The sequence below is a fragment of the Siphateles boraxobius genome, unplaced genomic scaffold, assembly GCF_051911475.1.
Source record: "Siphateles boraxobius isolate OS27281-9 unplaced genomic scaffold, OSU_SipBor_1 276, whole genome shotgun sequence".
NCBI classification, from domain to species: domain Eukaryota; kingdom Metazoa; phylum Chordata; class Actinopteri; order Cypriniformes; family Leuciscidae; genus Siphateles; species Siphateles boraxobius.
In genome coordinates, this window is record NW_027508894.1 from 1 (window position 1) to 12,500 (window position 12,500).

Consider the following 12,500-nt stretch of genomic DNA (forward strand, 5'->3'; position numbering starts at 1 on the left):
TCATTTTTAAAATGTGAAAAATTTGGTTTGCATTCCAAATGGTGATTCTGAGTATATCTATCTATATCTATATCTGTGTATTGTAACAACTAGAGTAATAATGAGCGCTGCTCTCTGACGCCCCCTGCCGCCCGCGCCCCACCCACCCGGTTTACACCACGCCTCTTTTCTTCTATATTTGGCCATGCCTTACTTGAGCGCCTGTGATTGGCCAGCGCGGTCTCGGAGCGGAATGACCCGGATGTGCATCGCGCGCCTCCCCCGCAGGAGCCCGGATGAGGAAGTGAAGAGCTGACAGGGCTGGGTTCCGTCAGAGAGTCGAAGCAGAACCGCATCCAGACACACTGAAGCAGACCCGCACAGCGAACCGAACCGAGCCCGCCTTCAGCCCCGCAGAACCGAGCCCGCGACCCGCAGACATGGTGAGAGACCCGCGGGGGCGCGCCTCATCGGGCCGATGCCCGTTTTAGGAAGAGCCGCGCTGCGCCTCGCAGAATATGAGCCGAACACACACACACACACACACCAGAACATAATACACACTAGAACATTAAACACACACTCTAATGTAAAACACACGGAATCCTTCAAAACACTGAAAAACAACAACAAACACTGACGGGGTTCTCAGGGGTTTGTTTTTAGAGTCTTCTGGTCTTTACTATTATATTAGTTATGTCAGTGTTTATGTGTCTGTTTGAGTTTCTGACAGATGGCTTTAGTGTTTGATATAAAGAGTTTAATATGTGTTTAGTGTGTAATGTTTGAGGAGAATGTTGTGTTTGAGGTATTTTAAGTCTGGTGGAGATAATGTATTTCTGAGGGTTTCATATTTAGGGTTGGTCTCTGTGGGTTCAGTATTTGTTGAATTGGTGTTTTATAGGTTTTATTTGCGAGTTTTTGGGTAAAGTGTTCTAGGTAATGTTGGGGTTTATTTTCTGGGGTTGTTTTGAGGGGGTCAATATTTGTTTAGTATTTATGTACATGTGTTTCACCTGTCAGATGGTTTTTAGTGTTTGATGGGTTAAATGTTTGGAGTAATGTTGGTTTTTCTTGACCTCAAGCTGTATTTCTGAGGGTTTCATATGTTGGAGTGTAATATTTAGGGTTCTGTAGACTAGTATTTGTTGAATTGGTGTTTGTTTGGGTTTAATGTGGGGGTTTTGGGGTTTATTTTCTAGGTTGTTCTGAGGCTTTTGATGGTGTATATATATATTTTAGTTTTTATGTGCCCGTGTTTCATCTGTCAGATGGGCCTTCAGTGTTTGATGGGTTTTGTTGGGGGTTTAGTTTAGTTTTTGAGTGTTTTAGTTAGTAAAATACTGACTTGTTTACATTCTTTTTAAATGCGGGTCAGTTCAGGATCAGGATCTATTCGCACTGGAATCTAGTCTGATATCGGACATATTTAAAACCACAATGTGAACGGCTATAGAAAAATCAGATCTGAGCTGTGAATCTGAATTGAGCACGAAGGCTCGCTGTGTGAACGCGTCACATTTACCGTCGTTAAATTGTCCGTGTTAAAGGTACAATATGTAAGATTTTTGTAATAAAATATCCCAAAATCACTTGCACAGTGTGATATATTTCCTGCAGTTGTGTACTTATAATATCACAAAAGTCTCCAAAGATTTTTTATTTCAGAGAAATTCCAACTTTAAATAATTGTCCGTCCCGGAAAAAAAATGTAGGCGTCAATGACGCAATATCCGCGCTATCCTTGGTTTCCGCTCATACTGCCGTAGCCATGACGTTACCAACCATGGCGACAGACGTGGACAACTGCATAGTGTGTAACGTTTAGTGGTACGCTGTTCTAGTTTAGTTCAAACTTTATAGACCATGGCAAGCAGACTTTCGGAGAGGAGAACTAAAATGAGGATCAATATCGGCGTGCCGTTTTTGAGATGCCGAGAGCTAGCGTCCGCGACTAACTTGGACTTGACAGAGCTTCACAAGTCACGATTGGACAGCGACACCACTCCTGCACATACTTTATTAGACAGGTGAGCAAATGTATATAACAAATCAATAGCTGAAATGTTAGAATATGATCATCAGTATGTTATTTTAATGTTGATCTAGCTGTTAGTTTCATATAGCAAGCGAACTAACACAAAGAATAACATTATAACTTTCAACACACATTTAAATGCTGTTTAGTGTGATAGTGTAACATTAGACGTGTTGCGTTACCTCACAAGTTTAATTCGTCAAATAAACTGACCTGTGTGAGTAATCCAGCACTTGCGGGATGTTCGGTAGAATTAAATGTCTTTATTCCTTTATATCCGCGGGACTCGCGTGTGATATCTGTCTCTTATTAGCAATCGCGACCTGCTTCACACCACTGTAATGTTAAAAAACATGAATGTTTTCACTCATCCTTAAACATGACTAGAACCATCAGCTTGACAGCAAGTCCCATCATTCAGCTCATCACTGCGTCATAAACCTGCGCCTTTCTTATTGTAAGAGGTTAGCGACACCTAGCGACGGAAAAAAGTTACATTGAATTGTCAGTCAGTCACTGATTGTTTCAGTGTTCAGGACTAGCTAGTTAGGGTTTAGTATCAGGGGCCGTTTATACGACAACTGAAAACTTTTTCTGCGATTTGCCAAACTTTTAAAAACAGGATTTAAAGTGCGAGATTTTGAAAACTATACCATTATCGTCTCTGTGTAAACTACAAAAACGCAAATTATGCACGTGTGTTACACGTTCAGTCTATAGCGTTACGGTTTCTTTACACACTGACATCGCCATCTACTGGCCTGACAGCAGAATACAGCGATTTAATCGTTTCCACGGATCTGTGTGAACGAGGATCAGTTTGACAATGTTGTCGTCTGTATGTGCGAATATGGATTTATTGGGAAAATATATGGGTTATCAGGATTAAAATATATGGGTTATCAGGATTAAAATATATGGGTTATCAGGATTAAAATATTAAGAATTATCGGTTATTGGCATTGGCCAAAATGTTCATATCGATGCATCCCTAAATATTTGTTGTTTTACTGTCCTCTGGGATTTGGGAGTTTAATATTTTAGGGGTTTATCTTCTAGGTTTGTTCAGAGGCTTTGGGTGGTCAATAAATAAAGGTTTAATGTTCATGAATCTGATGAGTTTCTTGGGGGTTTTAGGTGATATTTTGGTCAGTTATAAACTCTACTCATAATGCCATTTCACATCAACATTTATCAGTATTTCATTGACCGTCACTTGAACCTGCAGTTTCAGAGTTTGAGGGTTTTAGTGTTGCAGTATTTTGACAGATGACATGTTTGAGATTGGATATATAAATGTATTTGTGAGAGAAAGAGCAGATTCTCTTCAGACGGTTGAAGTAAAGTTCAGTCTAAACCTGGAGACTGATGTTTATAACTTCAGCAGTGAGAGAGTTCATGTTTAGATGTTCTGAGAACCACATTTAGGCCTGGAGCAGGTGGTTTGGATCCCTGCGTGCCCTTTGACCCCTCACACACACACACACACACACACACACACACACACACACACACACACACAAGTGTAAACGGGGTGTCAGGAGCAGGAGGTGTTTGGATGAGGTACCAATCACTTACTCTCAGATTCAAAGCCAGAAATAATGCGATATTAGTAATCCCGTTAAAGGAGTTCACTTTAAAATGAACATTAGTCCATGATTTACTCTCCCTCAACTCATCCTAGGTGTGTGTGACACTCTTCTCTCAGACGAACACAATCACAGTTATATTAAACATGTCCTGGCTCTTCCAAACTGCACCTATCATCTATCCATCATAAAAGTGCATAATGTGTGCTTTTATGATGGATAGATGATAGATCTTTTGATCAGTTTAATGCGTCCTTGCTGAATAAAAGAATTGATTGATTTCTTTGATTGATTGTTTTCCTGTTATGAGTGTAAAGCTGTGTGTGTGTGTGTGTGTGTGTGTGTGTGTGTTCCAGAACGAGCAGCAGTTGGACTGTGCGCTGGACCTGATGAGGCGTCTGCCTCCGCAACAGATCGAGAAGAACCTCAGTGACCTCATCGACCTGGTCAGTGTGTGTTTGCTCTTCTTCATTCCCTCGCTCCTCAGACCAACACACACACACACACACACACACACACACACACACACACACATCATCGGTGTGACTCTGCTGAAGTCTTCATTCCCTCACTCCTCAGACCAGCACACACACACACACACTCACTCTAACACACACACACACATTCACACCCACTCACTCACACTCACTCACACACACACACTCACTCTCACTCACACACTCACTCTAACACACACACTCACTCTAACACACACACACTCACTCACTCACACACTCACTCTAACACACACACACACACTCACACACTCACTCTAACACACACACACTCACACACACACACACACTCACACACTCACTCTAACACACACACTCACTCACACACTCACTCTAACACACACACTCACACTCACACACACACTCACACACACACTCACACACACACACACACACACACACACACACACACACACACACACACACACACACACACACACACACACACACACACTCACACACACACACACACACACACTCACACACACACACACACACACACACACACACACACACACACACACACACACACACACACACACACACACACACATCATCGGTGTGACTCTGCTGAAGTCTTCATTCCCTCACTCCTCAGACCAGCACACACTCACACACTCACTCTAACACACACACACTCACACACTCACTCTAACACACACATACATACACACACACACACACACACACACACACACACACACACTCACACACACACACACACACATCATCGGTGTGACTCTGCTGAAGTCTTCATTCCCTCACTCCTCAGACCAGCACACACACACACTCACACACTCACTCTAACACACACACACTCACACACTCACACACTCACTCACACACACACACACACACTCACACACACACACACACACACACACACATCATCGGTGTGACTCTGCTGAAGTCTTCATTCCCTCACTCCTCAGACCAGCACACACACACACACTCACACACTCACTCTAACACTCACACACACACACACACACACACACACACACACACACACACACACACACACACACACACACACACACACTCACACACACTCACACACACACACACACACACACACACACACACATCATCGGTGTGACTCTGCTGAAGTCTTCATTCCCTCACAGCTCAGACCAGCACACACACACACACACACACACTCACACACACACACTCACACACACACACTCACACACTCACTCTAACACTCACACACACACACACACACTCACACACTCACTCTAACACTCACACACACACACACACACACACACACACACACTCACTCTAACACACACACACACACTCACTCACACACACACACACACACACACACACACACACACTCACACACACATCATCGGTGTGACTCTGCTGAAGTCTTCATTCACTTTTATATATGCTCATACTGATCTTTTATTTATGCATGTTTTCATTTTAGTTTTAGCAATTTTGTTTTGCTTTTTTATATTTCTGTTTAGTCTTACTTTTATATTTATTTTAGGGTTAGCAATTTTGTTATGTGCTTTTATTAGATTTGTTTTTTATATATTTCTATTTAACTTTAATTTATGTATATATATATATATATTAGTCAAATTTTTTTTGTCATATTAGATTTTATTTCTTGATTTCATTTAACGCAAAATCGGAATAGTTTTTTTAACAACAAAACGTTCCACTGCTGATGGTCCTTGAATATCATTCACTAAATGTTAAATGTGCCTATTTCCAGCGAATCATGTGACTTCAGAAGAGTTTGACCCAGCATTGAGTTAAGTTTCACTCGGAAATCTCCGGTAAATTACTCATTATTACGTGGAGTTTTGAAGTAGAACGACTGAAATGTAACGAAACGGACTGCAGTGATCCTTTAGTTGCAGCTTTGATCATTTTTTGAGTTTAGCGCACGACTGTCATGATACTTTTATTGTGTTTTTACGGTGTTTTTGATCATGTTTTGAGCACAGTCTGTTTTCATTATTCGTAAAAGAGCATTGTGAAAGATCTGCTTCTGAGAGTAAAGCTGAGTTCAGTCTGAACTGTTTTCGTTCGCTCTGTTGTTAGCTGTTATTAGCACTGGTGTCAGTCACGCAGCAGGAGCGAACGTGTGTGTGTGTGTGTGTGTGTGAGACGCTTGATGGTTCAGTAATGAGTGTGTGACAGGAATCCACTTCCTCTCCAGCAGGGTGCATCATTTGTTCTGTGTGCGTGTGTGTGTGTGTGTGTGTGTGTGTAGGTGCCCAGCCTGTGTGAAGACCTGCTGTCGTCGGTGGATCAGCCGCTGAAGATCGCGCGTGATAAGGTCGTGGGTAAAGACTATCTGCTGTGCGACTACAACCGCGACGGCGACTCCTACAGGTCAAGCCCAGAAACTCTTACAGTCTTGTAATATTCAGTCAATGTTAATGTCGTTTGATTTACCACTGTTTTTGTTGATGAATTTGTATTAAATCCAGGGCTTAAAGTATCAGGATAATCATATTTTCTGTCTACACCTTTTTATGTTAGCCTGAAGTTGACTGAGCTTAACGTTAACATACACTGCTGCTAGCTAACTTCAGACTGTTAGCCTAGCATAAACCACAGCATTTTCTGTCAGCAGACGTTAACGAATGCTATTAATTTAGCGTGACAAGACACCAGAGAACGCGCCGTCAGTGAATGTCCTCCCGACACAATCACACAGAAACACGCGCGCCAGTATCAAGTTCTCTTTCGCGCTTGAACGGACAATAACACACATTTATGCCAAAATGTCCGTTTTGTCGAGTATCCTCACAAGAACAGTCTTAAATGATTTAAATCTTAAATGGAAGTAAAGAGTAGTGAGAGAATGAGAGGCGTCAGATCTTAAAGTGACAGCGCACTCATTCTCTCTGTCAGTGAAGTTAACCAAACAACAGAGGAATCACTCGCTGCTCTTGACTAAAGAACGCTTGTAGCTTTAATGAGGATTGATCTATATTTCATTTATAATGTATGCAGTGTGGACCATTTATAACCTCATTCAATTTCTGTATATGTCATACCTGTCGAAAGGTACAGGTAAATATCACATTTATTTTTAAGTAAGGATTGTTTTAAGTTCACTTAAATTTACAGGTGTTATATTTTTTGAAGCGTAATAAATGTTTAATAGCTGTAAATTGTAGCTATATTAATATCAGTGATACTGGCCTTCATTCATAAAAAGATGCCATTAAGATACAGCTGTAATACTTAGTGAATACAGAATAAGTGCGTCTGTGCTGCAGCACCCCAAAAAAAAATCAGGCTCAGGTTTAATTAAGCCATTTAAAAAAATGATTTTGGGAAATAAAATATTTTATATTATTGTACAAGTTTCATGATTTCAGTTAATTACACATGCGTTTCGAATACTAACATTTAATTAAACCATTAAAAGGGAAACCAGAACAATGAAAACGGTAGTAAAAATTAAATTTAGGAAAAATCGTTCACATGCCCCACATCAGTGTGAAAGGAAACGCGTGTGATGATGTCATGTGTGTGTGTTTGCACGCTCTGATCTCACGTGTGTGTGTTTGTGTGTTTGCATGCTCTGATGATCTCGTGTGTGTGTGTGTGTGTGTTTGCATGCTCTGATGATCTCGTGTGTGTGTGTTTGTGTGTTTGCATGCTCTGATGATCTCGTGTGTGTGTGTGTGTGTGTTTGCACGCTCTGATGATCTTGTGTGTGTGTGTGTGTGTGTGTGTGTTTGCACGCTCTGATGATCTCACGTGTGTGTGTGTTTGCACGCTCTGATGATCTCACGTGTGTGTGTGTTTGCACGCTCTGATGATCTCACGTGTGTGTGTGTGTGTGTGTTTGCACGCTCTGATCTCACGTGTGTATGCGTGTGTGTGTTTGCACGCTCTGATGATCTCACTTGTGTGTGTTTGCACGCTCTGATCTCACGTGTGTGTGTTTGCACGCTCTGATCTCACGTGTGTGTGTTTGCACGCTCTGATGATCTCACGTGTGTGTGTTTGCACGCTCTGATGACTTACGTGTGTGTGTTTGCACGCTCTGATGACCTCACGTGTGTGTGTTTGCACGCTCTGATGATCTTGTGTGTGTGTGTGTGTGTGTTTGCACGCTCTGATGATCTCGTGTGTGTGTGTGTGTGTGTGTGTGTGTGTTTGCACGCTCTGATCTCGTGTGTGTGTGTGTGTGTTTGCACGCTCTGATGATCTCACGTGTGTGTGTGTGTGTTTGCACGCTCTGATCTCGTGTGTGTGTTTGCACGCTCTGATCTCGTGTGTGTGTGTGTGTTTGCACGCTCTGATGATCTCACGTGTGTGTGTGTGTTTGCACGCTCTGATGATCTCACGTGTGTGTGTGTGTGTGTTTGCACGCTCTGATGATCTCACGTGTGTGTGTGTGTTTGCACGCTCTGATCTCGTGTGTGTGTGTGTGTTTGCACGCTCTGATGATCTCACGTGTGTGTGTGTGTTTGCACGCTCTGATGATCTCACGTGTGTGTGTTTGCACGCTCTGATCTCGCGTGTGTGTGTGTGTTTGCATGCTCTGATGATCTTGTGTGTGTGTGTTTGCATGCTCTGATGATCTTGTGTGTGTGTGTTTGCACGCTCTGATGATCTCGTGTGTGTGTGTGTTTGCACGCTCTGATGATCTCGTGTGTGTGTGTGTTTGCACGCTCTGATGATCTCACGTGTGTGTGTGTTTGCACGCTCTGATGATCTCACGTGTGTGTGTGTGTTTGCACGCTCTGATCTCGTGTGTGTGTTTGCACGCTCTGATGATCTCACGTGTGTGTGTGTGTTTGCACGCTCTGATGATCTCACGTGTGTGTGTTTGCACGCTCTGATCTCGCGTGTGTGTGTGTGTTTGCATGCTCTGATGATCTTGTGTGTGTGTGTTTGCACGCTCTGATGATCTCGTGTGTGTGTGTGTTTGCACGCTCTGATGATCTCACGTGTGTGTGTGTTTGCACGCTCTGATGATCTCGTGTGTGTGTGTGTTTGCACGCTCTGATGATCTCGTGTGTGTGTGTGTTTGCACGCTCTGATGATCTCACGTGTGTGTGTGTTTGCACGCTCTGATGATCTCGTGTGTGTGTGTGTTTGCACGCTCTGATGATCTCGTGTGTGTGTGTGTTTGCATGCTCTGATGATCTCACGTGTGTGTGTTTGCACGCTCTGATCTCGCGTGTGTGTGTGTGTTTGCATGCTCTGATGATCTCGTGTGTGTGTGTGTTTGCACGCTCTGATGATCTCACGTGTGTGTGTGTTTGCACGCTCTGATGATCTCGTGTGTGTGTGTGTTTGCACGCTCTGATGATCTCGTGTGTGTTTGCACGCTCTGATGATCTCGTGTGTGTTTGCACGCTCTGATGATCTCGTGTGTGTTTGCACGCTCTGATGATCTCACGTGTGTGTGTGTTTGCACGCTCTGATGATCTCACGTGTGTGTGTGTTTGCACGCTCTGATCTCGTGTGTGTGTGTGTTTGCACGCTCTGATCTCGTGTGTTATCTCGTGTGTGTGTGTTTGCACGCTCTGATGATCTCAAGTGTGTGTTTGCACGCTCTGATGATCTTGTGTGTGTGTGTTTGCACGCTCTGATCTCGTGTGTGTGTGTTTGCACGCTCTGATGATCTCGTGTGTGTTTGCACGCTCTGATGATCTCACGTGTGTGTGTGTGTGTTTGCATGCTCTGATGATCTCACGTGTGTGTGTTTGCACGCTCTGATGATCTCACGTGTGTGTGTGTGTGTGTGTTTGCATGCTCTGATGATCTCACGTGTGTGTTTGTTTGCACGCTCTGATGATCTCGTGTGTGTGTGTTTGCACGCTCTGATGATCTCGTGTGTGTGTGTTTGCACGCTCTGATCTCGTGTGTGTGTGTTTGCACGCTGTGATGATCTCACGTGTGTGTGTGTGTGTGTGTTTGCATGCTCTGATGATCTCACGTGTGTGTGTGTTTGCGCGCTCTGATGATCTCACGTGTGTGTGTTTGCGCGCTCTGTCACGTGTGTTTGCGCGCTCTGATGATGTCTCGTGTGTGTTTTTGCGCGCTCTGATGATGTCTCGTGTGTGTGTGTGTGTGTTTTTGGGCGCTCTGATGATGTCTCGTGTGTGTGTGTTTGCGCGCTCTGATGATGTCTCGTGTGTTTGCGCGCTCTGATGTCTCGTGTGTGTTTTTGTGAGCTCTGATGATGTCTCGTGTGTGTGTGTGTGTTTGCGCGCTCTGATGATGTCTCGTGTGTGTTTGCGTGTCCCAGATCCCCCTGGAGTAATAAGTACGAGCCCCCGATCGACGACGGGGCGATGCCCTCCGCGCGGCTCAGGAAGCTGGAGGTGGAGGCCAACAACGCCTTCGACCAGTACCGAGACCTGTGAGTACAAGCCCCTCCCCCTCCGTGCCCGCCGCGCTGCCATTGGCTGACGCGCTGTGCTCCGCCCACAGGTACTTCGAGGGCGGGGTCTCCTCCGTCTACCTGTGGGATCTGGATCACGGCTTTGCTGGAGTCATCCTCATCAAGAAGGCCGGCGACGGCTCCAAGAAGATCAAGGGATGCTGGGACTCCATACATGTGGTGGAGGTGCAGGTGAGACACAGACATCCAGGAAGTGATGTCATTTGGAAAGGCTTTGAAACAGGAAGTGTGTGAATGTGTGTGTGTTTCAGGAGAAGTCCAGCGGCCGCACGGCTCATTATAAACTCACGTCCACCGTCATGCTGTGGCTTCAGACCACCAAAACCGGCTCTGGAACCATGAACCTGGGCGGCAGCCTCACTCGACAGGTAACACACACACTCACTTGCTCACACACACACACACACTTATAACTGTGTGTCCAGTTACTGCTGCTGACCTGTGTGTTTGTGTTTGTGTGTCAGATGGAGAAAGATGAGACAGTCGGTGAATCTTCCCCTCACATCGCCAACATCGGACGCCTGGTGGAGGTGATTCTCACACACACACTCGCACACTCACTGACACACACTCGCACACTCACTGACACACACTCGCACACTCACTGACACACACTCGCACACTCACTGACACACACTCGCACACTCACTGACACACACTCGCACACTCACTGACACACACTCGCACACTCACTGACACACACTCGCACACTCACTGACACACACTCGCACACTCACTGACACACACTCGCACACTCACTGACACACACTCGCACACTCACTGACACACACTCGCACACTCACTGACTCTCACACTCGCACACACACACTCGCGCACTCACTGACACACACGCGCACTCACTGACTCACACACGCGCACTCACTGACTCACACACACGCACTCACTGACTCACACACACGCACTCACTGACTCACACACACGCACTCACTGACTCACACACACGCACTCACTGACTCACACACACGCACTCACTGACTCACACACACGGAGTCACTGACTCACACACACGCACTCACTGACTCACACACACGCACTCACTGACTCACACACACGCACTCACTGACTCACACACACGCACTCACTGACTCACACACACGCACTCACTGACTCACACACACGGAGTCACTGACTCACACACACGCACTCACTGACTCACACACACGGAGTCACTGACTCACACACACGCACTCACTGACTCACACACACGCACTCACTGACTCACACACACGCACTCACTGACTCACACACACGCACTCACTGACTCACACACACGCACTCACTGACTCACACACACGCACTCACTGACTCACACACACGCACTCACTGACTCACACACACGCACTCACTGACTCACACACACGCACTCACTGACACACACACACACACGCACACTCACTGACACACACACGCACACTCACTGACTCACACACGCACACTCACTGACTCGCACACGCACACTCACTGACTCGCACACGCACACTCACTGACACACTCACTGACTCAAACACGCACACTCACTGACACACACTCGCACACTCACTGACACACACTCGCACACTCACTGACACACACTCGCACACTCACTGACACACACTCGCACACTCACTGACACACACTCGCACACTCACTGACACACACTCGCACACTCACTGACACACACTCGCACACTCACTGACACACACTCGCACACTCACTGACACACACTCGCACACTCACTGACACACACTCGCACACTCACTGACACACACTCGCACACTCACTGACACACACTCGCACACTCACTGACACACACTCGCACACTCACTGACACACACTCGCACACTCACTGACACACACTGACACACACACTGACACACACACGCACACTCACTGACACACACACGCACACTCACTGACACACACTCGCACACTCACTGACACACACACACACACTCACTGACACACACTCGCAC

At 45.5% G+C, this 12,500-nt stretch overlaps 1 protein-coding gene across 2 annotated transcripts in view; it reads left to right on the forward strand.

Annotated features, from left to right (window-relative positions):
* The first annotated feature begins 216 nt into the window (after positions 1-216).
* LOC143753349 (F-actin-capping protein subunit beta isoforms 1 and 2) overlaps positions 217-12,500 on the forward strand; it is a 20,713-nt gene continuing 8,429 nt past the window's right edge. Inside the window, exons 1-7 of one of the 2 annotated variants that reach the window (XM_077245674.1) lie at positions 217-422; positions 3,963-4,052; positions 6,361-6,482; positions 10,372-10,485; positions 10,557-10,698; positions 10,779-10,895; positions 10,992-11,057. In XM_077245674.1, coding sequence (XP_077101789.1) covers positions 420-422; positions 3,963-4,052; positions 6,361-6,482; positions 10,372-10,485; positions 10,557-10,698; positions 10,779-10,895; positions 10,992-11,057 — 654 coding nt within the window. In that variant the 5' untranslated portion in view covers positions 217-419. The remainder of the gene's footprint in view (positions 423-3,962; positions 4,053-6,360; positions 6,483-10,371; positions 10,486-10,556; positions 10,699-10,778; positions 10,896-10,991; positions 11,058-12,500) is intronic. The other variant, XM_077245672.1, reaches the window with a different exon arrangement.